The 27,611-nt window shown below is 35.8% G+C and overlaps 2 protein-coding genes across 4 annotated transcripts in view; one reads left to right on the forward strand and one right to left on the reverse strand.

The window, feature by feature from the left end:
* FHL5 (four and a half LIM domains 5) overlaps positions 1-18,356 on the forward strand; it is a 70,175-nt gene extending 51,819 nt beyond the window's left edge. The window contains exons 6-7 of one of the 2 annotated variants that reach the window (XM_017971266.4): positions 3,285-3,471; positions 11,134-18,356. In XM_017971266.4, coding sequence (XP_017826755.1) covers positions 3,285-3,471; positions 11,134-11,297 — 351 coding nt within the window. In that variant the 3' untranslated portion in view covers positions 11,298-18,356. The remainder of the gene's footprint in view (positions 1-3,284; positions 3,472-11,133) is intronic. The other variant, XM_035296365.3, reaches the window with a different exon arrangement.
* Positions 11,785-27,611, reverse strand: part of LOC144582182 (uncharacterized) — an 81,087-nt gene continuing 65,260 nt past the window's right edge. The window contains exons 3-5 of one of the 2 annotated variants that reach the window (XM_078369822.1): positions 24,133-24,306; positions 13,733-13,884; positions 11,785-12,767 (exon numbers count right to left, since the gene is read on the reverse strand). In XM_078369822.1, the coding sequence (XP_078225948.1) occupies positions 12,705-12,767; positions 13,733-13,884; positions 24,133-24,229 (312 nt within the window). In that variant the 5' untranslated portion in view covers positions 24,230-24,306 and the 3' untranslated portion in view covers positions 11,785-12,704. The remainder of the gene's footprint in view (positions 12,768-13,732; positions 13,885-24,132; positions 24,307-27,611) is intronic. The other variant, XM_078369821.1, reaches the window with a different exon arrangement.

The following is a 27,611-nucleotide window of genomic DNA, read 5'->3' on the forward strand; positions in this document are numbered from 1 at the left end:
TAAGATAAAATAAAGTAACTTTTTGGAAGTAAACTTCATCCAATTCTTTTTTTATCCTCTAAGCTTTTATGTGAAAAAGTAGCTGTAACACCTTGATAAAGCCTGTCTGTATTCCACAAAAATATATGGATGTTCTCAAAGAAATCCTTGACCTGTGAAGCATATAAATTTAAAACGACACCATAAATTGAAATGAGAAAGCTGAAGCAGGAAAACACACTGTATTAGTGTAGCGGTTTCTAAGTATTTTCTTATCTATGGGCTACTTTGGCAGAACTCTTAAGCCCATTTGTATATCTGGACAGCTGGAAGTCACACTACCACTTTCTACACATGCATACGTGAACAAACATGCACATACACACATGCACACAGTAATTTTTTAACACACATAACCAATACCAATCCTGCATTTAAAGAGGCAACAATACAGTATGCTATATCATAATTATTAAGTTACACTATATTGATGGCTGAGAACTACAATTGATCACAACAAGATATCAAATAATCTTATGACTGAGAACTTCATTATTCTACCAAAACACTGGCTTAGAAAATGACTTTATAAGCAGCAAACTATATGACCATATGACATATGAAGCTCCAAAGAATTAGCAGAGTCAATGACAGCATTTAAAAACATGCTGGAGGCTGGGCATGGTGGCTCACATCTGTAATCCCAGCACTTTGTGAGGCCGAGGTGGGAAGATTGCCTCAAGCCAGGAGTTCAAGACCAGCCTGGGCAACATAAAAAAACTTTAAACATTAGCCAGGTGTGGTAACATGTGCCTGTAGTCACAGCTACTGGGAAGGCTGAGTCAGGAGGATCACTTGAGCCCAGAAATTCAAGGCTGCAGTGAGCTATGATTGAGCCACTGCACTCCTGCCTGGGTGACAATGAGATCCTATCTCTAAAAATATATATAAAAATTAAAAATTAAAGGAATTAAAATCATGCTGGAAATAAAATGAATAGGTTTATCTCACTGTTTTAAGAGACAACTGAGTTGGCCAATTTTAGGCTTCATTTCTTAAAGACTTAGACTAAAAGTAATTAAATTTGTGAGAATTACCTTAAAATCAATTACTGGACACAATACAAAGTCTCTTTCAATGCTATAAAAATTCAGGAGTGAAACTTCTTTAGTACATTCATGCTGAGAACTGTCTGGGCCAAGTGCTGGTGTTTCCCAGGTTATAGGAGCCTGTAACTATATTTAGGATATGATTTGAAGTCATCAAAAATTTACAAAATATTTATATTGGGTAGTAGACAGATTGTGACATACCAGATTGTTTTTTATTTAGTTTTTAAAACCACAAGTCCTTTTCTAAAAAGCTAGATATGTTTTTGCTCAAGACGATCCAATCTAAACAATTTTTAAACTCAAGGCAAAGACCAAATTTTTTCTTAAGAAAAAGGAAAAACTACTTGACAACCAGGCCCTTAAAACCTTTAAGCTTTAAAGTCCATAGATTTTATTTTATTATACTAAGATTTATTTTCTGCCAGAAAGAAAATGACTTCAAACTACAAATGCTTCAAATTCAAATTCCTCAAGATTCAAAAAGAGTTAAATGTCTTCTTTGATTCTTCATCTGTCACCTACTGAGTACAAAATCATTATTGCCTCCACTTTTTCAGAGAAGAAACTTTTTCTAAATCCTGGGATCAATCAGTGGTGAAAACCAAGCTCAGATATTAGACTTCATCTTAACCTTCCTACCTCTTCAAAAGGAATATAATCACAAGCAAACTATTTTTAATGTTCCAGAGTTTCTTCTCTCTAATTAAACAGTCTTTGGTGTATATATCAAGTTTTATTTTGCTGTGAATACATTTTTCAAGTTTTGAATCTTTTAAGCATTGCCTGCGAATACTTAGCCCAAATAAATCAAAGGAATCATGAATTCTGCTGTGTCTGCTGTAAGGCATTTGAAGTCAGTAGGGGGTATTTTAAATTTCTTTACTTCCATCACACCATTATGCTTCCCATTTACTTGTTCAGAATAGCATGCTTTTTTCCCCTAGGAAAATAATCTTTTATATCAAATATCTTTAATTTCTAAGATATTTGTTATAAAATTAAAAATATCTTTAGAATAATTTTTTCACAAGTCTGTATTACAGACAACATTTCTGAGTTTGTAAACAAGGAAGTGGTTTAAAATAGGCTCTGTGTTTTTGCTATCTAGTTAATTTGATACAAAGTTTATAGGAACCACCTCAGATATCCCATTGCTTCATTATAAAACATTTACAAAAACACACTTCAGTATCTACGGCAACTCCAAGAGCTCATTAGCTGTGAATTCAAAAGGTGATATGGCTTAAAAATAGTTACACGAGAAGAATTGCCCAATATTTATCCATCTGAATCTGCATAAAGATTTTTCAGCCTTTTAAAAGGTAGAATTCATGAATTAAACTGGTTTAGAAAAAAAATATTATCTTATGGAAAATTAATTACATCTCTGACAAAACGCTTCACATCACACGTTAAGGCTCAATGTACAACCAGTGCTCATTCCACTGAGTTCTGATTCCCACAGCACCCCATTGCTAGATACAATACTGGAATTGCTTTCCAGCTATTTTTTCCTTTGGTATTTATTCATTCATTCAACAAGGATTTATCAGCTGCTTACCTGTGCAAGATAACCTTGACTCAGTCTGGTACTAATGGTGAAGCACACAGGCTATGGAGTCAGACCATGCAGGTTTGAATACTAGCTCACTGTGGCCATGGCAAGTAACTTAATGACTGTAAGCCTCAGTAGTTGCTCATCTGGAAAGAGGGAAAGATAGTAGTCTCTACTATGTAGAGGTGTTGAGACTTTTTAGAAGAGGTCATCCTTGGCACGGTGCTAAGGACTAAAAAAACACTTAGGAAATGGTAGTTATCATTAGCAAATAACGGTGCTTGCCAATTCCATTCAGAGTTACCAATATAGCCCTGCCTCTGTTCTATTTCATTGTAGGAGAAAAATATACAGTAATTTTCATTTCTTTCTACTTCTAGCTCATTTCTATAGCCTTTGGCTTCTCATATTATTATACCTTTTTCTTTAAAGACATTTTTTAGGAAAGGAACATCCTAACATGAGGTGAAAATAGAGTAGCTGGAAGCATCAGTTCTGGATATAGAAGACATAAAATGATCGTTTTTTTCATTTTGCTTCCTTTTCCCCCCACAGATACTGGAATCTAAAGAGAATCATGAAGTGATCTGAATTGTAATGGTTCCCATGGTCATTGCCTTTTCTGTGGTCTTTGGCAGGTGATAACTTCAGGTGGGATAACATTTTGTGACCAGCTATGGCATAAAGAGTGTTTTCTGTGTAGTGGCTGTAGGAAAGATCTCTGTGAAGAACAGTTTATGTCCAGAGATGACTATCCATTCTGCGTGGACTGCTACAACCATCTTTATGCCAACAAGTGTGTAGCCTGTTCCAAACCCATTACTGGTGAGTTCTCCAGTTCAATATGATCATGCCATGAAACAGGTATGGCTATACAAAAGGCTGTCTAGTTAATTTAGGAAATGCAAGTAAAAGATGGGAAGCTTTCATTTATGTTTCCTTTTGAGATAAACACAAGCGGGTACCTATATATGAGTACAAATATTACATGGAATTCTCAAGGAAAGTACAAGAGTATACTTTGGGAGCCTGCACTCTGTGAAGGTAACTATACACTAAACCTAATGGTACTGACTAAGTAAAATAACAGTTTAAAGAAGCAGGAGAACAGCGTAAGATGGGAGGTCAGTGCAGACCTTTACAAGGAGGCTTCCTTGAAGCCTCATTAAGATTTGAGTGGGAGGAAACAGTACTAATAAATCAGAATCCTGCTTAATTCCAAAATAGGGCCAAGCATCCTTTAGTTAGGAAGGTTTGAATTAAATTCCACTATTGTCTAGAACATCTGAAGCTGTAATCATTAAGGTAGCATAGGTCAGTAATTAATTAAACTTTATTTGAAGATGCTTCTAACAAATGTATTACTCTCTTTCCTCTATATTCACTTGCAATTATGAAGTGCATTAATGAGTAGATGAAAGAAAACAAGATGGCATTTTACTAAAGAAAAAAATGTGACATGATTTGAAAATAACATAATGATAAATCGATCCATGTTAAAGAGGTTTTCAAGGTAAAAAAAACATACATCTTTTCCTCAGGGACACCTTTAAAATGCTAATCCTATAATAAAGGAACTGAAATTAGCATGACACTTGAGATGCCCAGCAGCTATTCTTTCTGGCAATTTATAGTCACTTAATAATGTGTCAAAACTGTATATCTACTTTCTATCCCTAGTATTCTTAGATCATATTTCAATTTTTAGTTCAGTTTATATACCACAGAATTAAAGATTATTTTATCCCTTTCCTCCTTCATCTTCAAATGTGTAACAAAATAAAAGATGAATCTTCATGCACTTTCCGACAAAGAAGAGTTTGACAGCAAACCCCACCTTGGCAGGTTTTCACTGACTTGCAAGGGGAGGGAGGGTGTCACAAGAACAAACAGCATGGTCTTATTTGTCTATATGGAGCACCATGTGTGTCAGGATCACACTGGCCCACGGGCTACATCTGGCCAGCAGACAGGTGATGTTTGGCCTGAACATGTTTGGAAATAACTAATGCAAACTCCATCTCTGCAGCTAAAAGTAGAGGAAGAGCCTGCCATTGGTTGAGTAGACTGCCTCTACATTCCCCAGCAGGGTCACTATCATACGAAGCTAGTGGCTGTCCCATTGCATGGGGCATGTCCTCTCTGTTCCTTGTGCCCTGTCTGCTTCTCTCAGCTAGGTTATCTCTGGCCCTTGCAAGGACTTGCCATAGCAATCCCACACCACTGGGTTCCAGGGTCCAAGTATTATGAAGGTAACTACATACTAAACCATATGTGGCTTAGCTTTTAACTACCCTGCTCTCCTGCCTTCTACACATTTGGCGACTCCTATAGCCAAGAGAATAAGCCACTATCTCCACTGATTTTGGTTAGAAAATGGGACTTTCAGATATCCAACAGTACCTGGAGCTCCAGAATCTCCCTAGTAAAATCTGCAATCGCAGTCCATTTATTTGACAACAATCCTTTTCTTGAACTGGGAGAGCAAATAAAAGAGTATGTCAATAAGAAAATGAAGAAATTAACAACTCAAAATAGGTTTCAAAATTCTCTGGAGATCCAAATAGCTAATACTGATCTGCAAAAAGCCTACACAAGCCCTGAACTTGAGTTTCAATTCTGATATATCACAGATCCATAGGTCTAAGTGATTTTTCTCATAGATTGTTCTAGATCAATCACTGAGCCCAGCTTTTTAAAGTTCAGATGGAAAAACAATGTTGTTCTGCACAAAAATATGAGGATGCTCAAGAGAAAATGATTTGACCCAAAATTAATCCAAATACAATATTATATATTTGATTTAGACTCATTGGTCCACAGAAAATGTCTAATAACTATTATAATCTTTTTTTTTTTAGCTTTTTGATTGAGACACCAGAGACTGAAATGCCTGCAAAAACTTACAACTCACTTTAGTATTTCTTGGTCTGTTAAACATCTATAGGCACTGCAGTACTGCTTCTTTAAAATTGAGCTAGTTGAACTGATGTACCATTGGGAATTCTGATATTGTCACATATCTTCAGAAAATTGGCATTCGTCTGATTATTATGTCACTTTAAGAAGCTAGATATTCTTGATCAAAGGATACAAAATTTCAGCTAAATAGGATAAATAATTTCAAGAGACCTATTGCCCAACATAGTGATATAGTTACTACCAATGCATTATATACTTGAAAATGGCTAATAGATTTTAAATGTTCTCACCACATCCAAAGAAAAGTATATGATAAGGTAACAGATATGTTAATTGCCTTGATTTAGCCATTCTACAATATATACATATACAAAAACAACATATAATTTTTACTTGTCAATTAAGATTAAACAATTTTAAAGCTCTAAAAAATCTATTTATAAATCACCAACTGTAATTTTTAAAACCCATCACAATGAACTTCCTTCATTTGAACAAACTCTAGGTATAACTGCCATATTTTTTCTTCCTTTAAGATGGGATTAACCTTTTAAACTATCAGGGATAAATGAAGCAGCTTGATGCAGTGAAAAGTGCTCTGGACCGAGGAGCAAAAGGCTTGGTCCTCCCTGCCCCCAACTGCTGTGTCACCATGGGTGACTAACTCACCTCTGGGGATGGGGGACCTCATTTGCCTTATTTATAAAACAAATGGTTAAGGCGGTTGGCTTTCTTCTATCTGTTTATTTCAAGGAAAAGGAATTACAAATGTTGTGGTTTCTTCAGAGAGTAATGCTAATGTTCCCGATCATGTTCTTTACCAAAGATAAACTCAACCTTAGTTTCTTGAGGTTAAAAGCAGAGGCTCTAAAGCCAGATGGCCTGTGCTTCAATCTCAGATCTGCTTACTAGCTGGGTATCCTGGGGCAAGTGGTTAAACTTGTCATTTCTCAGTTTTTGTCTGCAAAGTGAGGCTGGTGCTAATATCTATCCCATGAAGGTAAGATGAGGGCTATATAGGATAACACGTATGAAAGACTTAGAATAGTGATGGGCACATATTCAAGAACTCAACAAATGCCAGCTCTTTTTCTACTGACTTGTCAGAAACCTGTGAAACCAGATGAAACAGGTGCCAGAGACCTGCTTCATGGATGGCTTTCTTACTGCAAATAACCCTCATGACCTAAGGGAGTAAACATATTCTTTTTGAAAAAATTAACAAACATCTCACATGTTGCTTCAGCCCTTTCTTAAAGTCCTGTTGCTAGTTGCTTCTCCTTTTTCTTCTCTGTAAAAATCTGGAAGAAATGCTTTTATATTTGCCACTTGTACAAGGCTTACTAATAAAATTAAGTGAAACCCATGAGCATCAAAATGCTAGACATGTAATAATTAGTTTTATGAACAGGCATAATTTATGTATATACAGAGCATTACTCTTGCAGTCAGCTCATTAATGTTTTAAATAACATTGAGGGAATTAAGTAGTACACAATTAATTTACATGTATTAGGAAGTAATGTTGACAGCATCATAGATAAGCAGGCTATAAATTCAATCAAGGAAAGTAGAGGAATTTGATGCAAATTTCACTATGAACTACTAAATTATATAGGAAGACATCAAACAAGTTTGTTAGGATGGAAACAAAAGTTAATTATCATACTTAAGAACAGCGTATTTGAAATAGAATGCTATTCACCCTTGGAGAGAGATCCAAGATGGCCGATTACTAGCAGCTCAGGATTGTAGCTCCCAGTGAAAGCACAGAGAATGAGATGACACCACACTTTCAGATGAATTTTTGTTGCTCACGGACCAGGAGATTCCCAGCGGAGGAGCCCCACGGGTCACCAGCACGACTTGTGGCCGGCGCAGTGCTTTTGCCGGTGCCTTGGCATGGCAGATCTTGGTGCAGAGTAAATGGGACTGGGTCCCCTTTTGGTTGACATCTGGAGTTCCAAGAAGGCAGAGTTGCCCATTCAGCTGATTGAAAAAGGGACTCAAGAGGTAAGCCAGGCCAGGCGTGGTGGCTCAAGCCTGTAATCCCAGCACTTTGGGAGGCCGAGGCAGGTGGATCACAAGGTCAAGAGATCAAGACCATCCTGGTCAACAAGGTGAAACCCCATCTCTACTAAAAATACAAAAAATTAGCTGGGCATGGTGGCGCGTGCCTACTCAGGAGGCTGAGGCAGGAGAATTGCCTGAACCCAGGAGGCGGAGGTTGCAGTGAGCCGAGATCGTGCCATTGCACTCCAGCCTGGGGAACAAGAGTGAAACTCCATCTCAAAAAAAAAAAAAAGAAAGAAAAAGGGACTCAAGAGGGAAGCCAAACCAGAGATTCCCAGGCAGAAAAGCACCGTGAATCTTAACGCTGCTGTTTTAGCCAGCACAGTGGGTTGCTCAGATTCTGGTGCTGGGAATCAACAAGTTGGACATCCACCCAGAGACCTAATTTGAAAATCAGTAATTACAAAGATGACAGGTGGATAAATTTACAATAATGGGAAGAAACCAGCGTAAAAAGGCTGAGAATACCCAAAATCAGAATGCCTCTCCCTCTCCAGGAGATCACAGTTCCTCATCAACAAGGGAACAAGGCCTGATGGAGAACGAGTGTGTTCCATTAACAGAATTAGGCTTTAGAAGGTGGATAACAAGAAACTTCTGTGAGTTAAAAGAACATGTTCTAGCCCAATGTAAAGAAACTAAGAACCTTGAAAAAAGGTTTGACAAAATCCTAACAAGAATAGACAATTTAGAGAGGAACATAAGTGAATTAATGGAACTGAAGAATATAATACGAGAACTCCACAAAGTACAAACAGCTTTTAACAGTCAAATTGATCAAGCAAAAGAAAGGACATCAGAGGTCAAAGACCAACTTAGTGAAATGAAATGAGAAAACAAGATTAGAGAAGAAAGAGTAAAAAGGAACGAGCAAAGTCTCCAAGAAATATGGGACTATGTGAAAAGACCTAATTTACATTTGATAGGTGTACCTGAATGTCATGAAGAGAATGAATCCAAGCTGGAAAATATTCTTCAGGATATTATTCAGGAAAACTTTCCTAACCTAGTAAGGCGGGACAATACTCAACTCCAGGTAATACAGAGAACACCACAAAGATATTCCTCAAGTAGAGCAACCCAAGACACATAATTGTTAGATTCACCAGGGTTGAAATAAAGAAGAAAATTCTAAGGGCAGCTAGAGAGAAATGTCAGGTTACCCATAAAGGGAAGCCTATCAGACTCACAGAAGATCTCTCAGCAGAAACCCTACAAACTGGAAGAGAGGGGGGTCAATAATCAATATCCTCAAAGAAAAGAATTTTCAACCCAGAATCTCATATCCAGCCAAAGTAAGCTTCATAAATGAAGGAAAAATACAATTTTTCACGAACAAGCAAGCACTCAGAGATTTCATCACCACCAGGCCTGCTTTACAAGAGCTTCTGAAAGAAGCACTATACACAGAAAGGAACAACCAGTATCAGTCATCCCAAAAACTTACCAAAAGGTAAAGAATATCTCCATAATGAAGAATCTATATCAGCTAATGGGCAAAATAGCCAGGTAGCATTAAAAGTCAATATTAAACTCACAAATATCAATATTAATCCTAAATTTAAATGGATTAAATGCTCCAGTCAAAGACACATACAGGCAAATTGAATAAAAAGTCAAAACCCATTGGTATGCTGTATCCAGATCCATCTCATAAGCAAGGACAAAGACTCGAAAAAAAGGGTTGGTGGAAGACTTGCCAATCAAATAGAGAGCAAAAAAAAAAACAGGAGTTGTAACTTTCGTCTCTGACAAAATAGACTTTAATAGTAACAAAGACTAAAAGAAACAAAGAAGGACTTCACATAATGGTAAAAGGATCAATGCAACAACAGGAGTCAATGATCATAAATATATATGCACCCAATATGGGAACACTCAGATATATAAGAAAAGTTCTTAATGACTTATAAAGAGACTTGGACTCCCACACAATAATAGCGGGAGACTCTGACACCACATTGTTAATATTCGATGGATCGACGAGACAGAAAATTAACAGGGACATCTATGATTTGAACTCGGACTTGGAACAAGTAAACTCGGTGAATATTTATAGAATTCTTCACCCAGGTCCACAGAACATAAATTTTTCTCAGTATCACATTACACCTATTTTGAAAGTGACCACATAATTGGAAGTAAATCACTCTTCAGCATTTGCATAGCATTTCACAGACTTAAATAAAATATTGGTTGGCTGTCTGTTTTTATCTTCTTCCCTTATTCCTTCCTGTCTCCGCTGTTAAGCACAATTATCAGCATAAAAGAGGTTTTTAATACCTATTTTTAGATTGCATTCCAGCCTGGGCAATAGAGCAAGACTCCTGTTCTCTCTCCCCCTTTCTCTTTCTCTTTCTTTCTAAAAAAAAAGAAAGAAAGAAAGAAACCTCTCTGATTTCAGCCCCTAATTACCTCTCCCTAAAAAAGAAGAAAAGAAAAAAAATGCTATTCACCCTTTTACTTCACCATTTCAAATGGAATATTTGGAAATTACATGTGAAATATATCTCTTTTAGCCACACGCTATGGATGATAAGCAAATAATACCACTAAGATTACTGAAAGAAAACATGAAATAAATAAAGACCCAAGCCTAGGGCATCTCAAACTCTTGCCGAACCCTAGACATTTTCTTCTTTTATATAACTTCTCAAGATCAATTTCTTGAACTATACCCTGGAATCACATTAGGGAGACAGAGATCAGACCTTCAATAAAGATTCAAATTCTACTACTTTTTAAACAAACAGTATGGTTCAAGTGAGGTCCAAGTTAAAGTGGAGGAGGCTGACAAGGCACTTAGAATCCAATCATGTGGTTATCCACGTGGCCTCGGTGGCCAGATTCAACATAAGTGCAGTTGTCTCTGAGGAAGGTAATAAGGACATCACATTAGGATGTCTGAATGATTAGATAAAATCCTCTATTTGGGCTTTCTAGAAATAGTGTCCCAACCCATATGACCCCCCAGACATATTCTAAGTAAAACTAAGCACACAAAAAAATGAGGGAAGAGATGAAAACTAAAACTCATTACAACATCGGACATCAAGCTAGGAAGTGTATATTGATTTTATTTTATCTTCATTTTGCAGCTAAGAAAACTTAAAGTCACATAGAGAAAAAGAGAAAATGCAGTCATACTTAGATATCTCTGACTCCACAACGTATACCCTCTTCCCACTACGCTACACTGTATTTTCTTACCTGGCTGAGACAAGCCTTATCTATGTGACTTGCATATCAACATGCTGCCTGTTTCTATAGATTAAGGCAGAATTTGGCTGTGAATTTGGTTGGGTGGCATAGGTAGAACTTTCCTACAGCTGATAGTTCCAGATGGACACAGAGCCAGGAAGCAGCATTCTTTTTTGGGTTCCTTGTCTGGCTCACGGCTGTATCTCCAGCTCCTAGAGGAGTACCTGATAAAATGCTCAATCTGTTCCTTGAAAAGATCGATTAATCTTTTTCTCCATTTTTTTTTTACAGGTCTCACAGGTGCCAAGTTTATCTGCTTTCAAGACAGCCAGTGGCATAGTGAATGTTTTAACTGTGGGAAGTGCTCTGTCTCTTTGGTGGGTAAAGGCTTCCTGACCCAGAACAAGGAAATCTTCTGCCCAAAATGTGGCTCTGGGATGGACACTGACATCTAGGAGACAGTCCTTTTGCACCAAAAATCCACTTTGTCTTTGTTGTCACTAAAGCCAGAATTCAGTTGCAGTCTTATTTTTGACTTAAGTTTTAGAAAATAATAATGTAGTTTAGAGTGGAAGAGTCTTTGCACACATTTAATCGAACTACATTCTAAGGGCACAAAAAAACAGAGTAGAACAGAAATGAATATATACTAAATCACAAAGACACCTCTCCTTGCAAAATACTGCACTCTGCTGTTAGAAACATAGAAAAATATCTCTTTATAACCAAATATACAACCTATACCTAGGAACTGTGGACATAATTACTGAAGAATGAGGTTTTTCATACCTGAAGAGTAAAAGAAAAACTAAGAGATCAAAGTAAGAGGTATACATGAGACTAGTGTTTGCATTCCCGGTTATATGTAATGTAATAAACTAGCTATAAAAGGTAAAAGAAAATTGATCAGAGTAAATTGATTAGCAATTATCACATTTAAGAATTATTATTTAAAAATCATTCTTTTATTATTCACATATACTGACTTTAGAATTAAAAAACAAAGCTACAATTTGCCCTCATACACACTGCTTCCACAGCTTGCTAGTTCCGTGTCAATACAATATGAGGACTGAGGACATTATTGCTCTCCTACTCTGCATAGGTATAAAGGGGACCATTTCTACCTAGGGATAGTCAAAGCTTGGGTTTCAACACATTTTGTATTAAGTGTGTTTTCAAAGTCCACAATGACTTTTCTAAACGCTTACAGATTCCATGAAATAAAAGTCTGTTCTTTCAAGTAGAGCTAACCAGGATAATCTTTGTCCCCAAAGGCAAACCTTTAAAATAAATAGATCATTAAATCACCACTTGTGGAAATGAGTTTTAGGAAAGGGATTGAGTGTTGGAACATGACTTTCATCCAGATATCTAAAGACATAATAGAATGCATAATTAGCTCTGTGCCTCATGCATTTTGCCTTCTAAAATTATATAGATGATTAATGGGCAGACATAAAAGTGGGCTTTAAAGAAATCTAGTAATAATAAAAACTGAAAAAGAATAATTCACTGCTGGTAATTCAGAACCTGCAAAGCAGCACAATAGAGTAATGTGGGCTGTAGGGGAGCCCTCCCCACTCTTCCCCCACACCTGTGCCATCCACCTTACCCCAAGCCAATCATGCCCAAGCTTCAATCTGCTTCATAACCAGTAGGTATACTCCTAACCCTAAACAACCATCCTACAAGTCAGTCAGTGTTTATTGATCATATAGAAAGCGAACAGCCTTAGTGAGAAGTCCATCACAATGTTTATCTTTATACCAGACTTTAACTGATCGTGACCGTACCTTGCTGCCCCTGGATATTTTCCATATTACTTGCAACAAATGTAAAGCAACCTCTGTTCTCCATGGTCAGTTATCAAACTTGGTTATAGCATCTCTTGTGTGGAGTAGAAGGAGGTCAGGAGAAGAAGCCTACATAGATATATAAGCGTGTTCACTCAGATTACTGCACAGCATTAAAGGTTTTGATTAAAATCTAATTATAAGATACTGCTGATTACAATTACTAAAATACCATCACAGAAGATTCAATTAAAATTGTTATGGAAACAATTTTTGAAATAGTTTAAAATGCAAGAACATTCAGGGATGTTAACAATTTAGAGATACTAATAAATGTTCTGCTAGGTAGATTATTTGAAAACTATAAATATATTTTTAGATTAACAATGTCAAGGTATTTTTTCATATTCACATTGTAAAATACAGGGAAAACTACCAATATTTTTTCTTCATTATATGAAATTTCACAGATAGAACTAAATCTACAATATAGAAAATAGTGAATTGCATGTAGAGAAATCCAAGCCACTTAAGTCTAGATAGATATATAACATGTAACACCTTCTCTGTTAACCAATTATAGATAAATATATAACTTGTAATGCTTTGTTAAACAATTGGAAATGTTTAGGCATTTTATTGTGTGTGGGGGTGAGTATGCACGTGATCAGACTTGTATTCTAGGTTTTCAATTAAAATTCACAGAATCATTTCCTTGATAAAGATCTTATTACCCTTTCATAAGCATAAATATATATACTTTTACACATAAATAGTTCTGCATTTAGAAGGTATTCTACACATCAAACACATATTAAACATGTACTATGCCCAAAGTTAGAGCTTACGCTGTTGTGGTTCTGGAGTGATAGGAAGATGGATCAAGGTAAATGTGGAAGTGCCTGAGGCAGAGATCCTTGCTTACAGGTTAAACAAAACACCACTGTAGACATAGCTCACATATGCAGAACAACTAAGGAAGAAGACCTCATTAGGTCTTTGTGTAACGCACACACACAAAGATAAATGTAAAAATTATATAGTTGATTTATATGATTCATGTAACAAAGAGAAAAACTCTCTTAGGGACTTACCTGAAGATGAAATGGACTGCCGGAGGAAACAATGGGCTCCCAGTAATTCAAAGGTGACATCTGCATAGGTGGGAAAGTAGTTCCTGCCAATAACAACCAGATGGCTTGGAAGTAGCAGAGACTGTGCCGAAGAGCAAGAGGAAATAAGATTGCTAAAAGAGAAAGAGTCAGAGTAAGGGAGAATATTAACTCTTAGGATAAAAAGTGTGTGTAACAGGCCATAGAAAGTTACCAACTGTTCTTAAGTAGAAGAAGAAAATAATTATTGCAGTGTTTGAGGAAAATTATGCTATTGATTCTTTGTGGAATAGAACCAAAGAAATCAAGACTCCAAGGATTAAGTTTCTTCCTGCAGTAGTAAGTTTGGTTAGTGGCTACAAAAGTGAAAAGAAAGAGGAAAAAGGCATTGAAGGCCAAGAGTTATATTTGTTGGCAAAGATGAGTATGCAAGTCAACAAGTCAAAATATTTTATTTTGTTATGTTGGGGATTAAGGATGACAAAAAAAAAAAGCAAAAATGTATTTCTGCTTCAATAATAATGATTAAGATGCTCAAGGGTTCAATTTTAACTTAACAACATTATAAGAGTGTTAAATTGGGAAAAACTAGCTTCATTGGTTAAGTAAAACGTGGTTATGTTACAATCCGGGATTCAAAGCTTACATTGTTGCTATAACTTTAAAAAAGGGAACATTAGATTGCTCACTGGAGTAAAATATTGGCCTACCCTCATGAAAAATGCATAATACTAATCACAAATGGTTTAAAAAAACACTGTAAAATTTAATGCCACAAATGAAAAGTCAATCCAAAAACATATTTGATGTTAGTAATATCATTTTGAATTAAAAAAATAATTTTTAATTTACTTGGCATCTTGATAATAGTTCATTTTTTATGGTTGTTACCATAAAACAGTATGTTTTTTATATATTTAATTGAGCCTTCTATTACCCATCTATTTTTACACCATTCAAACTAACTATGTGTTTAGATATCATTTCAGTAGATGCTGAGAGTTGCTAATATGAGGTTAGTATATGGTTGTTACCATATAACAGTATGTTTTTTATATATTTAATTGAGCACATAGTCTGTAAGGCATCTGTAGGTGTTTATGAGGATAATGATACTGTTTTTGCTCTAAATTGGTTTTTAGAAGTCTCTTATACTGAATAAATTTGCATTTTACATAGTCCATATTACTCATATTATTTTTAAAGATTCATTTTTTACATTAACTATGTAGTAAACAGAATAGGTGTGAAATAATTTCTGTAGTGTTTCTACTTCTATTACATAAGTAAACATGATAACTTTTACTATTACCCATCTATTTTTACACCGTTAAAATTAACTATATATTCAAATATCATTTCAGGGCATTAATTGGAAAAAAACAGAATTGTCTTATCCAAACAGAATCTCTCTTCTGTTAAACTAGGAGATCCATGGCTATGTTCTTTCTTACAGTAATAAAATGTTAAAATATTCTAAACTTAAAAAAATTACTTCCTATTATTTCTGTGATTCTGAAAATATTTTATGAAAAAAATCCCACTTTAATTGGATTTTTCTACTTTAATGTAGATAGTCTTTTGCTAATTTCTTATTTCTATATGCAACGAATTGCTAAAACTCTTGGCAGCTTTAAACCCTTATCTATTTTATCTAAAGCAAAATTTATGTCTATGACACACATCTCCATGAAACTTTAATCCACACTATTAGTATCAGTTACTTTCCAGAATTAATCTTGCTGAAATATTTTAATGTCTAGACATATTTCTCAAAGAATATTTGGAATAATACCCTTATCAAATATTTCTAGTTTACTTTTGTAATCACATTTTTTTGAAAACTAATGATATTCTTTTGGGGACCTAAAACATAAACTTTGTCTTGGAATAGTGTTTATTCAATAAAAGAGACAGAATGCCATTAGAAATTACAGTTGTTAGGTATTACCTTTATCCTAAATCTCTTCGTCTAGGATTATTAAATCTTTAGATCTTCATTATCCTACCAGAAACATTGCAGGGCTGACTGAGGTGAGATCACCTTTAAAAAATGGATGGGAACTTTGAGGTTCTCTTTTCAGGGAGAGGTAAAGGAGATCACCAGAATACATTTGGCCTTGCAACTCTCAGCATTTACTGAAATGATATCTAAACACACAGTTAGTTTGAATGGTGTAAAAATAGATGGGTAATAGAAGGTAAAAGTTCTTTTTTTTTTTTTTTTTTTTTTTTGAGACGGAGTTTCGCTCTTGTTGCCCAGGCTGGAGTGGTGCAGTCTCGGCTCACCACAACCTCCACCTCCTGGGTTCAGGCAATTCTCCTGCCTCAGCCTCCTCATCATGTTCTTTTTATGTCAACATTAAAGAAGGATATCTAAGAGAGAGGATATCAAGTCTTCATTTGAACCATCCATCTCAAAAGAATTTAGAAATGAGTCCATCCATTCAAGTCATCCATGTGGCTTCTTAGATGGTCCCCAAAACATATCCAGAGAGAATTAGAGAAGTTTTATCTGCTAATTAAGACCATTCTGAATTTTTCTGGCTGATAAGCTTTAGACCAGATACTCTGTTCAATATGGAGAAAATCAAAAAGGAAGAAAATCAAAAAAGAGGCAAAAACAAAACAAAACAAGAGATTGAGATCAAAGTTGGAGTCTATAAAAGAAATAACAGAGTTTATATGTATTTGAAATGACTGGATTTTATATCTCTGTGGTTGAGAAAGGGAACAGCTTGCTGTGATAGAATTATGATCCATGTCACTGAGGAGCAAAGAGTATTTGGGTCAAATATTTTCCCACAAATGTTAACAAGCTTATGGAGTGGATGTCCATAAAGGGTTCTCTAAATGAGGAACATTAATGAGCTCAACAGACATTCATCCAGTGACTCAAACAGTGACATTAAATGCTATTCCTGCTACACAGAAAAACAAAAAGTTTGATATTTATGGAAGTCCACACACTGAATCATTAAGGCTTACTCCTTCTTTAACAAATGACAACCTCTCTTCTTTGCCTCTGCAGCATCACTTATAGGTCTGTTTATTTAAGAGCTTCAACCCAAGCTCTCAAACAAGAAATGAATGAAGGAGTATAGATACAGGAGAAATGGGGGAAAATAGTGTGGTGATAAAAATTTTGACATTTCTGAAAAAAAAATGAAAAACCATTTTTAAAACTTTCACTTTCCCTATATAATAAAAATTTTCCCGAAGTACAAGACATTTACAAGAGGCAAAATATGTGAACAGAAAAAAGGAAAAGTTTGATAAAATTTGGAGCTTGAGGACTACAATTAGTATCAGTTTTCTCCCCTGCATGGAAATTACTCTTTTAGATGCCACCAACTAATATGGAGCCACAAAACTCAATGATTGCTTTTCAACATTCAGTCTGCTGTGAGACAGGCACTTGCTTTGTTGGCTTCCTCAAGATTCTTCAAAATCTTTCTGCCGATCGCATCCATGACACCATTTTCTCCTATGTCTTCTAAATCTCTGCCTCCTTCACTAGCACACCATCTTCTATCGATTTCTTAAAAACAAATATTCCTAAATATTCTTGACCTCCTTGTTCTGTATTTTCTCTATTGGTGAATTTATCTAATTCCATGATTTAAAGTGCTTTATCTGGGTAGCTGAGATCCAAATACACATCTTCTGACTTGAATTCTCTTTCAAGTTTCAGACACAAGTTTCTCATTGCCTTTTGGACATCTCAAACCAGTGTCATGCAGACACCTAAAAATAACTATTAGCCTTTCTCTAAATTCCACTTATCTTCCTCTGTTCCTCAGCTTAGTTAATGTATCATCCAAATAGAGCTTTTTAAATTCAAGTCTTGGACACATGAAAAGTAGTCATTAGGGAAATGCAGATTAAAACCACAATGAGATACCATTTCACACAGCCTGGAATGGCTATAATAAGTAAGACAGTAACAAGTATTGTGGAGGATGTAGAAGAACAGGAAGTTTCACATAGTGCTTGAGTAATGAAAATGATAGAAAATGATTCAGCTACTTTGGAAAATAGTTTGATAGTTTCTCAAAAAGCTAAACATTAAACTACCATAAAACCCAGAAGTTTCAGTCATATCTACCCAAGAGAAGTAAAAATATATGTCCACACAAATGTTCATAGCAGCATTATTCATGATAACCCAAACTGAAACTACCCAAGTAGTCAACTGATAAATAAAGGAAGTGTGATACAGCCATATAATATTATGCAGCCATAGAAAGGAATGAACTATTGATAGGTGCTACAACATGAATGAACTTTGAAAATATTATGCTAAGTGAAAGAAGGCAGACAAAAAGGCCACATATTGTATGATTCTATGTATACAAGAAGCTCAGAACAGGCAAATTTATAGAGACCAAGTATATTAGTGGTTTCCTGGGGTTAGGTCATGAACAGTACTTAACTGCAAGTGCGCATGAGGAAACTTAATTGGGGAGAATGAAAATATTGTAAAACTATTTCATGGTAATGATTGCACTGCTTGATGAAATTACTAAAAGTCATTGAATTATTGACTTGAGTAAACTGTATGATGTATATGCTATACCTTAATAAAGCTGTTTTTTTAAATCTATCTTGGCTCTTTCCTCTCCCCAATTCGTTACATTTGAGTCCTGTAACAAAAGCTACAATTTCTTCATATTCTCTTGCAGACTTATTTTGTTTGCCCAAAATGCCATTCATTTTAATTTTTATATGCTTCTGCCCATGCCGTTTCCTCTGCTTAAGATTCTCTTCCTCTCACCTGCCTGTCAAAATTTTAATCAGTCTCTGAAGCCCAGATCAAAGTTGCCTCCTGTGTGAAAACTTTACTAATATCCCTTAGCAAAATTTAATCATTTTCTGCAACTTCTTTTATAAATCTGTGAGAAGTTTGAACAACTTGATTATGTTACAGTTAGGAGTGAGAGTCAATCTAGTTAAAAGGTGGTCTTTTGAGTAAGAAAAGCTGGGTTAGATCCCAGCTCTGCCACTGGCTTGTTATATGACATTTGGTTAAGTTACTGAACTCTGAGCCTTGGTTTCTCTATTTTCCAATATAAACCTCAAAAAGTTTGATGTGAATATGAAATGAAATATATGCAAACTGCTTTACATCTACCTGGAACATATTCAACATATTAAAAAGTTATTAAAACGTCAATGATCTTCACCTTCCTTCCCACCACCTCTCCACCCTAGAGCATGTGTTTATTCATCTTTGATAAACTCACTGCTTAGTGAAGTGCCTGGCACTTGGTAGACAGCCAATAAATACTTATTGAATTAAATTCTAGCTGTGAAAATATTATTGCTATAATAATATTCTCCCAGCGTTAGTTGTCAATAATCGTAATATGTAAACGCCTTTTGCCATTGGCCTCAATCATATTGTATGGAGTTGCCCATGTAAGCAGCAGCTAGAAGGCAAATTAATACCTGCAGTTTCAAGTATCTACATTGAAGTTTTTATTTTGATACCACTGTTTCCTCTGTCCATATACGATTCCTCTGTCCATATACGAATCTCAACCAGCATTCACAGGGTGTCTGGAGACACTTAATTTTCAGGTGCTTTGGAGAATAACTGCCTATATTTGAAGTTTCCTCTAGGGCCCTCCAGGTGGATGTTTTAGGCATTGCAGAACTTTGATGTTAAGCCAGACCATTCTAAATATATCTGCCAAATTTGGAGTCAATCTTTCTAAGTTTTGTATCGTGTGTGTGCAGACAGCTAGGAATGTAATTGTACTTACCTTGCTTAAACCTCAAAATGCATTCTCTGTGTTCCTCAAAAAATGCAGCCAATTTTACTTTAACCTACGCTGAATATGTGTAGCTTTAGACATATTAAATTATTTTATCATACCATAACAGCATTTCTGGGCTGCCTCAATCCTCCCATGGTACAGAATTTCTCTTGGTCTTCCTTATTAAGCTTCTCCCTTTTTTTTTTTTTTTTTTGACACTTTCACCTCTCCTGTTCCAGTGTTCTCCTTCTCTTAATGTGCATTAGTTTCTAGTGGATATTAACATAATTACTTTGGCTGGAATTCTAGAAAATAAACATCTAGGCTTCTTTATCCATTTACCTGGTCCTTAAATAGCACCCACACTTGTCTGATACCACAATATTAAACCCAATATGTAGCTTCTTAGAACAGAACTACAAGTCCACAGCTAGAAAATGTGCAGATAGATATTGAAACTGGGAGAAACAAAACACTCTGGGTATTGGATCTTAAATTCTTATTCTTAGGTTTTTCATAAAATCTTTTCTCTCTCATAAGAAGTATGTTTCTAGCTAACAAAATGAGGCTTTTGTCTCATTATTAGGAGAGTAATATCAAAACCAACAACTGCTTTCTCAGAATAAATATTAAGGACCTTTAGTTTGGAATCATAATGTACAATAATTACTGAAAATCTTCAGCTAGTTATCTTATTTGTGAATAATTGTTACCTTGAAGTGACAGCAATCTCCCCTTCAAATATATCTGAAGCAAATGCAGGCTGGTGTAGGTGGCTTTGTCTTAGCTTTCTTTACCTCTCCCAGTAAGAACTTCCAGCACTCACCCTGTCCCCAAGAATATTAAATGTTCTTGGCTTTATTTTCTACAATGATCTAATAAAGTGGTACTTTTAATTATTCTCATTGTACTGATGAGGAATTTGAGGTTAAAAGAGGGAAAAGAACTGGCTTGAGTCATTAAAATACGTATGGATCTGATTCCAGAGTCTATGATATCAGGGATGCTAATGATACTTGGTCCCGCCACTTTCTGCGGAAAGCCTAGTGTCACTATTTCCCCTTTCCCACATACCCACTCCCTGATGGTCTCAGATCCTGTTACACTTGTTGAATGTCTCTTAAGACAGTTTTCTCCTTTTCACTTCCATGGTTCAAGCTTCATTACCTCTCATCTAGATGCTTTAAATTATCTCCTATTAAAACATGTTTTCATGTCTCCATGACCTCATCCTTTTACCTTATCCTACACCTTTTCTCCACCAGATTAATATTCCTTAATTAGCACCTGATCATGGCTTCATCTTGCTCAGCAGCCTTTACAGGCTCTCCAGTAGGTCTCCTCCAAAATTTGGCCTCATCTCTCTTCCTAGGCTTCTCTATTAGTATTTTTTTCCCCACTTGAATAGGTACCTTTGAGGATGGAGTCTTTGTCTATTCTATTCACCATCACATATGCATTGCCTAAAGCAAAACTTAGTACAGAGAAGGTGCTCAAATAAGTTTTGGGTGAAAGAATAAAGAAATATTGCTCCCAAAACAAATGCTGGATTTTCTTCAATTTGGTTTTTTGCTCAAAATAGTCTTCTATCTGGGTAGTTCTCTCTACCATCACCACTTATATAATTAATTCCCCATTAAAATTTAGCCATTTATAAGTCAACCTTTCCAGCTGGAAATATTCACTCCCTCTGTATTTTATGACAATTATTGTCATACTCATTATATTTGCTTTGAATTATATAGTGAATTATCCTATAGTCACTGGAAACTATTGATTCAAAAATAAGGCAATGTCTCATTCAGCTTTGTATTTCCCATAACGTTGAGTATCAAATAAGCTTAAATAAATGTTTATTTTTAAAATTGAATTGAGTCACAGAACAAGTCACTTCTGAATTTCTTCCTTAAAACCAGTAAATATTGATACACATGTAAATAACAATAATGATAAAAGCATTCATAACATTGAACACGAAGGGCTGCATGGACTTAATCCCTCCAGTGGCCTTATGCAGTAGATACTATCATTACCAGATAGGAAAACTGGAGCACAAAGACGTTAAGTTCTCCAAGATCCCACAGTTATTACAAGACAGCCAGAGTTTAAAGTAAGAGGTTTGGCTTTAGGGTCCATATTCTTAACCATTATGACCTCCAAAAAGGAGAAACTTTAGAAAGAGCCAAATATAAGCACACTGATCTGTATTACAGGCCTCTAAGTAGGCCAACCTTTAGAAAAGGAGCATGATGGATTTATATTTTGTGTGTCCACATTTTTTAGCAACTTGTTCTTTTGAGACAGGGTCTAGATCTGTCACCCAGGCTGGAATGAAGTGGCGTTATATCAACTCACTGCAACCTCCACCTCCCAGGTTTAAGCAATCCTCCCACCTCAGCCTCCTGAGTAGTTTGGACCACAGGTGCATAACACCATGCCTGGCTAATTTTTGTATTTTTAGTAGAGATGGGTTTTCACCATGTTGACCAGGATGGTCTCTAACTCCTGGGCTAGAGTGATCCACCTGCCTTGGCCTCCCAAAGTTCTGGAATTACAGGCTTGAGCCACCGTTCACCACAATTTTAGCAACGTTTTAAAAGGAGGCATAACATTTTTTTACATTGAAAGAATAAATCACAATGTATTGTGGAAGACAGTGTGGCGATTCCTCAAGGCCTTAGAAATAGAAATTCCATTTGACCCAGCAATCCCATTACTGGGTATATACCCAAAGGACTATAAATCGTTCTACTATAAGGACACATGTACACGAATGTTCATTGCAGCACTGTTTACAATAGCAAAGACCTGGAATCAACCCAAATGCCCATTGATGATAGACTGGATTGGGAAAATGTGGCACATATACACCATGGAATATTATGCAGCAATCAGAAATGATGAGTTCGTGTCGTTTGTAGGGACATGGATGAATGTGGAGAACATCATCCTCAGCAAACTGACACAAGAACAGAAAATGAAACACCGCATATTCTCACTCATAGGCGGGTGATGAAAAATGAGAACACATGGACACAGAGAGGGGAGTACTAAACACTGGGGTCTATTGGGGGGAAAAGGGGAGGGCCAGAGGGAGGGGGAGGTGGGGAGGGATAGCCTGGGGAGAAACGCCAAATGTGGGTGAAGGGGTGAAAGCAAACAGAACACACTGCCATGTGTGTACCTATGCAACTGTATTGCATGCTCTGCACATGTACCCCAAAACCTAAAATGCAATAAAAAAATAAGAAAAAAATAAATAAATAAAAATAAATCAATAAAATCAATGAAAGAATAGATTTCAGGAACTGTTTATGCTAAAGTAGTTGTTTCACAAACAAAACAGTGGCAGAATGCCACTTTAGAAGTTACAGTTTTGTGAAAATGCTTTTTTTAAAAAGTAAAGGCATGGTTTATTCTTCGAATTATCCACTAGATGGCAGAAAATTGTTACTGTCCAAAGCACTATTACTGGATTCCTCCAAGCTCCTTTCTAAGCTCCATAAATTATGCAAATTGCTTCCACCTCTACCCCTGCAATACTGGCCTTTTCACAAGTGGCATTTTAAAACACACCGCTATTTTTAAGCTGGGAAAGAAAAATCAGAGGTTTTCACAGTTATAAATATTAGGTATAAGCATACTAATTATATGTTTGTGTTACTCTGCTCTAACATAGAAGGAACAGATGCACAGACATGTTGGGAGAAGGGCTGAGAGCCCACATAGAATGATCTCTCCAGATGCCAGATATTAGAGTTAAGCTGAAAAGCCTCCAGTAGAACAGTTTCCCATAACTTTTAAGTCATGGGTTTCATGCCTCTTAGCATATCAGATTTGCCTGGGGGTCCTCCCCCAGGCTCAATTCTCTGGTGGTGGAACCTGGACATTGGCATTTTTTTCAAGCTTTTAAACTGTAAAATAAGAGAATAAGACTAAACAATTAGTCTTTTTTTCCAGCTCTAACATTCTTGGACTGAAGTCTAACAGCATATTTATTACTATAAGCTTCATAAGCACAAGCACTAATTCTGTTCTGGATACTTTATGAAAATAAATTTAGTTAATTTACACACAATGAAAGACCTTGGGGAAAAACTAGACATAGAAAGGTTTCATAACTTGCCCAAGGCTATGCAGTAAGAAAGTCGAGACTGAGATTTGACCAAGTAGAGCCTGAATATATAACATTATGCCAAAATTCCCATAAATAGTTGATCAACATATGAACAACATCCATCTCTCTATCTATATCTAAAACTATACCTGCACTAACCATAATGGTCCCTACCTTAGTATTTAATCTTGTAGCTGCTGAGCTGGTTGGAAAATTGTCATAACATATCTGGGAACAGTGATGTAACAAAGACCAACCCTCAAACAATCAGTACATTTGGGAGTACTATTGTTTTTCTGAGAACAATTGTATTTGAACTCAGAAACTATGGTATTTTGCAAAAAAAGAAAAGTATTGGAAATGTACTTACTAGAATTTTCAAGAAAATTCTAATTGAGTAAATCTTATAAACATCTTTTGACATATATTTTGACTCCAGGGCTCATACAGACTAACAAAAGTAAGTTCTGTTCATAATCTCTCCTCTCTTTTTAGAGCCTCACCTTTTTTCTGCCATATGAACATATAGGTCTCTTGCTCCAGCAGGAAGGGCTTCTGTAGAAACACATATAAGGGTAGTATGAATTCTTCTGCACTCATCCTGTCAAGCTGAATTCCCTGAAGTTTTTCCTTGGAAAGTTAAAACTTTTTGCCAACATGTCTTGCTAAATGAAGACCTAGAGAGTCAGAGATAAGTTGTGAGTATAATGTACAGTTGCTATGTACTTTTGAATGATTTTCCTTTGAGGAAAGTAATAATGTTCATAAGAACTGACTGACTCTAAGGGTGACCATTATATTATTTTTGAGCTTTTTATGATGGAAACTTTCAAGCATATTCAAAAGTAGAGTGAGTGGTATCACATACACTCAAGTGGCCATTACCCAAAGTCAAACATTATCATCTCCCACTCTATCTTTTTGCTACATTTCCACATCTTCCCTCCTACACACGGAGAATTATTTTGAAGCAAATCCAAGACATATTATTTCATATAAATATTTTGGTATGAATCTCTTAAAGTAAAAGTCTCTTCTAAAGAAGAGATCATCATTATATGATGCTTAAATTATGATATGATACTTAAATTACATTTGAGGAACCCCTTTTAGCCAGATCCCATTTATTATTGACTGCTCTGACCCTGGGGAGAGTGAATTGCATTGAGAAATTAAATTTTATATCCAGAAATTAATTTATTAGGCAAATTTTAATCAAGAAGAATATAAAGGGCCTCATTACTATACCAAAGTTTGCCCCATTTTTCCACAGCACTTTTTCCAAACTTTAGACTTGTTGTGTTCTTGTCAAATAGTTGTGATCTCCTTAGTAACAATATAGTTTTAGAAAAAACATTGTTTCTTCTGATTAAACGTCAGTAGCATTTACTGTGTAAAATGCCAAAATATGGTGATTTAGCAAGCCACAGAAGTTTCCCTATGTCCCAAAAGCTGTAGATTGAGTGATAATTTTTAACCTGTGGAGAAACATTCATCATAACTGGGGACAGTGCAATGAAGGGAGACTGACTTTGGTGAAAGGGCACTCAAAAGGAGATAACCGTGAAAACAGATACAACAGATATTTGGACTTGGACTTTCCCTCTTGAAGAAAATTGGATCATCATGAAGTCTCTCTCCCTAGACAAAGTTTTTTAATGTGTAGTTATCTGGTCCATGAAGTCCTGGAGGTAAGGCCACAGCAAGTAGTATTTCTGTGGTATATGCAGACTTCTGAAATCAGTAAGAGGCTTTTTCTAAACCTTTTTCACCATGTATAGGGATACAGAAAGGTAAGGAGATAATTTAAAATTGAAGACTATCTTGGAGATTCCTAAAGAGCCATAATGGTTCATTTTATTATTGGAATGGTGTTTGGCACTTGATTATACCTCTGGGTCCCTAGAGTGCACTTTCAGTAGCAGAAATCCAAACATGAAGAGAAGTCAGATACAGCAGACCACATGAAAGTGATATTTCCATCAGTTAAAAATTAACTGAAAATTATGCACTGATCTAATTTAGCACAGCAAAATGTTCTATCTTAAACAGTAATACAGTTCTATGGTATACAACTGATGTTTTCTTTCAAATACCTATTTCAAATCCATCAATCTATTATTGAACTGATTCCTGGTCAACTTTCTCTTTACTTCTTCTTTTTCTTTAGGAGTCTGCTTTTCTGATCTTTGTTCTGGCACTGTCCTTCTCTTTCCAAGTATGCTGTCAAAACAGGCTTAGCCATTCTAATAGTCTTGAGTTATGATTTCCACATATATTTCACATCAACATCTTTTCCTCTTTAGTCCAATAGCGACTCCTCTTCCTTGTTCTCTGGATGACACCCTAACATATCTTGCAGAACCAGTGATAGAAGTATTGCTTTCTTGCTTATTTTTTTTTAACCAAGATAGCTCTACTACCAATTTTACCTATGAATAACTACAACCATATTCTTCACCCAACACAAAACATCAAATCCTTTGTTCATTCTTTTCTCCCATGTTCAGTTTTTGTGACAAAATGATTTTCATTTTGTGGGGTAGGTTCTTTAACATAATCTTCATCTCAGCAATCTATCATGGAAACTCCCATATAGATATTGCCTCATTCTTATGTATTTTTTCTTGTTTAAATGACATATAAAATTGTATATATTTATGGCATAGAGCATGACTTTTTAAATATATATACATTCTGGCATAGCTAAATAAAGCTAATTAACATATGCATTAGCTCACATACTTATGGTTTATTTGTGATGAGAACATTTAAAATATACAATTTTCAAGTATATATATTTTTAACTATAATCACTAAGTTGTACAACAAATCTCTCGAAATTATTTATCCTTCTAACTGATATTTTGTAGCCTTTGACCAACATCTCTTTAATCTCTCATTCTTCTTGCAAAGCATTTATTATCTTCATGATGACCTAAACATTTAGGAGTTCTCAGCATTTCACGTACAGACCACTATAATCTGGCCAATTTATGACCCATTTCTTACCCATTTCCCCATTGATGCCTCCGGAGATGTGTTCTATGTAGTTCATAGCATCCATGTCTGCTCTCCTAAAGTTCATACCATAACTCCTCACTCAGATAAGCAGAACAGCAAAGAGCATTGACTTTCATGTCAGACAGACCTGGATTTGAATCTTGCTTCTATCCCTTAGTAGCTATGTGACCTTGGGAAAGTTTTTCACCTCATTCAGCTTTATTTTCCTTATCTATATCATAGGTATGATAGTAATACAACTTTCCTCCTAGCATTGTTATGAAGATTAACTAATGTATAAAGCACTTACAAAGTGACAGGCATGTAAGTGTTTAAATGTGAGGTCTCTCTTTGGGATAGAAAGTAAATTGAAAAATAAATAGAAGCTCAAAGACAAATATGTCATTTTTCCTTCTTCTTTACTGCCCATCAATCTAACACACAGACACATCCACACACACAGTAATAGAGATAAAAGTTGAATCGACAGAGCAGACAGAGAAAACGGGCATTGATTAAAGAGTTAAGAAGTATAGTTACCCAGCAGCTGGAGCTGACAGAAGAGGTCATTACCAAAATGATAAAAGTTAATGTGAAATGAATAAAATGAAAGTGAAAAAAATAATAATTAAATTTCTTTTTTTTTTTTTTTTTTTTTTTTTGAGGCAGAGTTTCGCTCTTGTTACCCAGGCTGGAGTGCAATGGCGCGATCTTGGGTCACCGCAACCTCCGCCTCCTGGGTTCAGGCAATTCTCCTGCCTCAGCCTCCTGAGTAGCTGGGATTACAGGCACGTGCCAGCATGCCCAGCTAATTTTTTGTATTTTTAGTAGAAACGGGGTTTCACCATGTTGACCAGATGGTCTCGATCTCTTGACCTCGTGTTCCACCTACTTCGGCCCCCCAAAGTGCTGGGATTACAGGCTTGAGCCACCGCGGTTTCTTTCTTATATTTCTCACTGTCTTCTATATCACCACCCA

Source organism: Callithrix jacchus, chromosome 4 (assembly GCF_049354715.1).
Source record: "Callithrix jacchus isolate 240 chromosome 4, calJac240_pri, whole genome shotgun sequence".
Classification (NCBI taxonomy): Eukaryota; Metazoa; Chordata; class Mammalia; order Primates; family Cebidae; genus Callithrix; species Callithrix jacchus.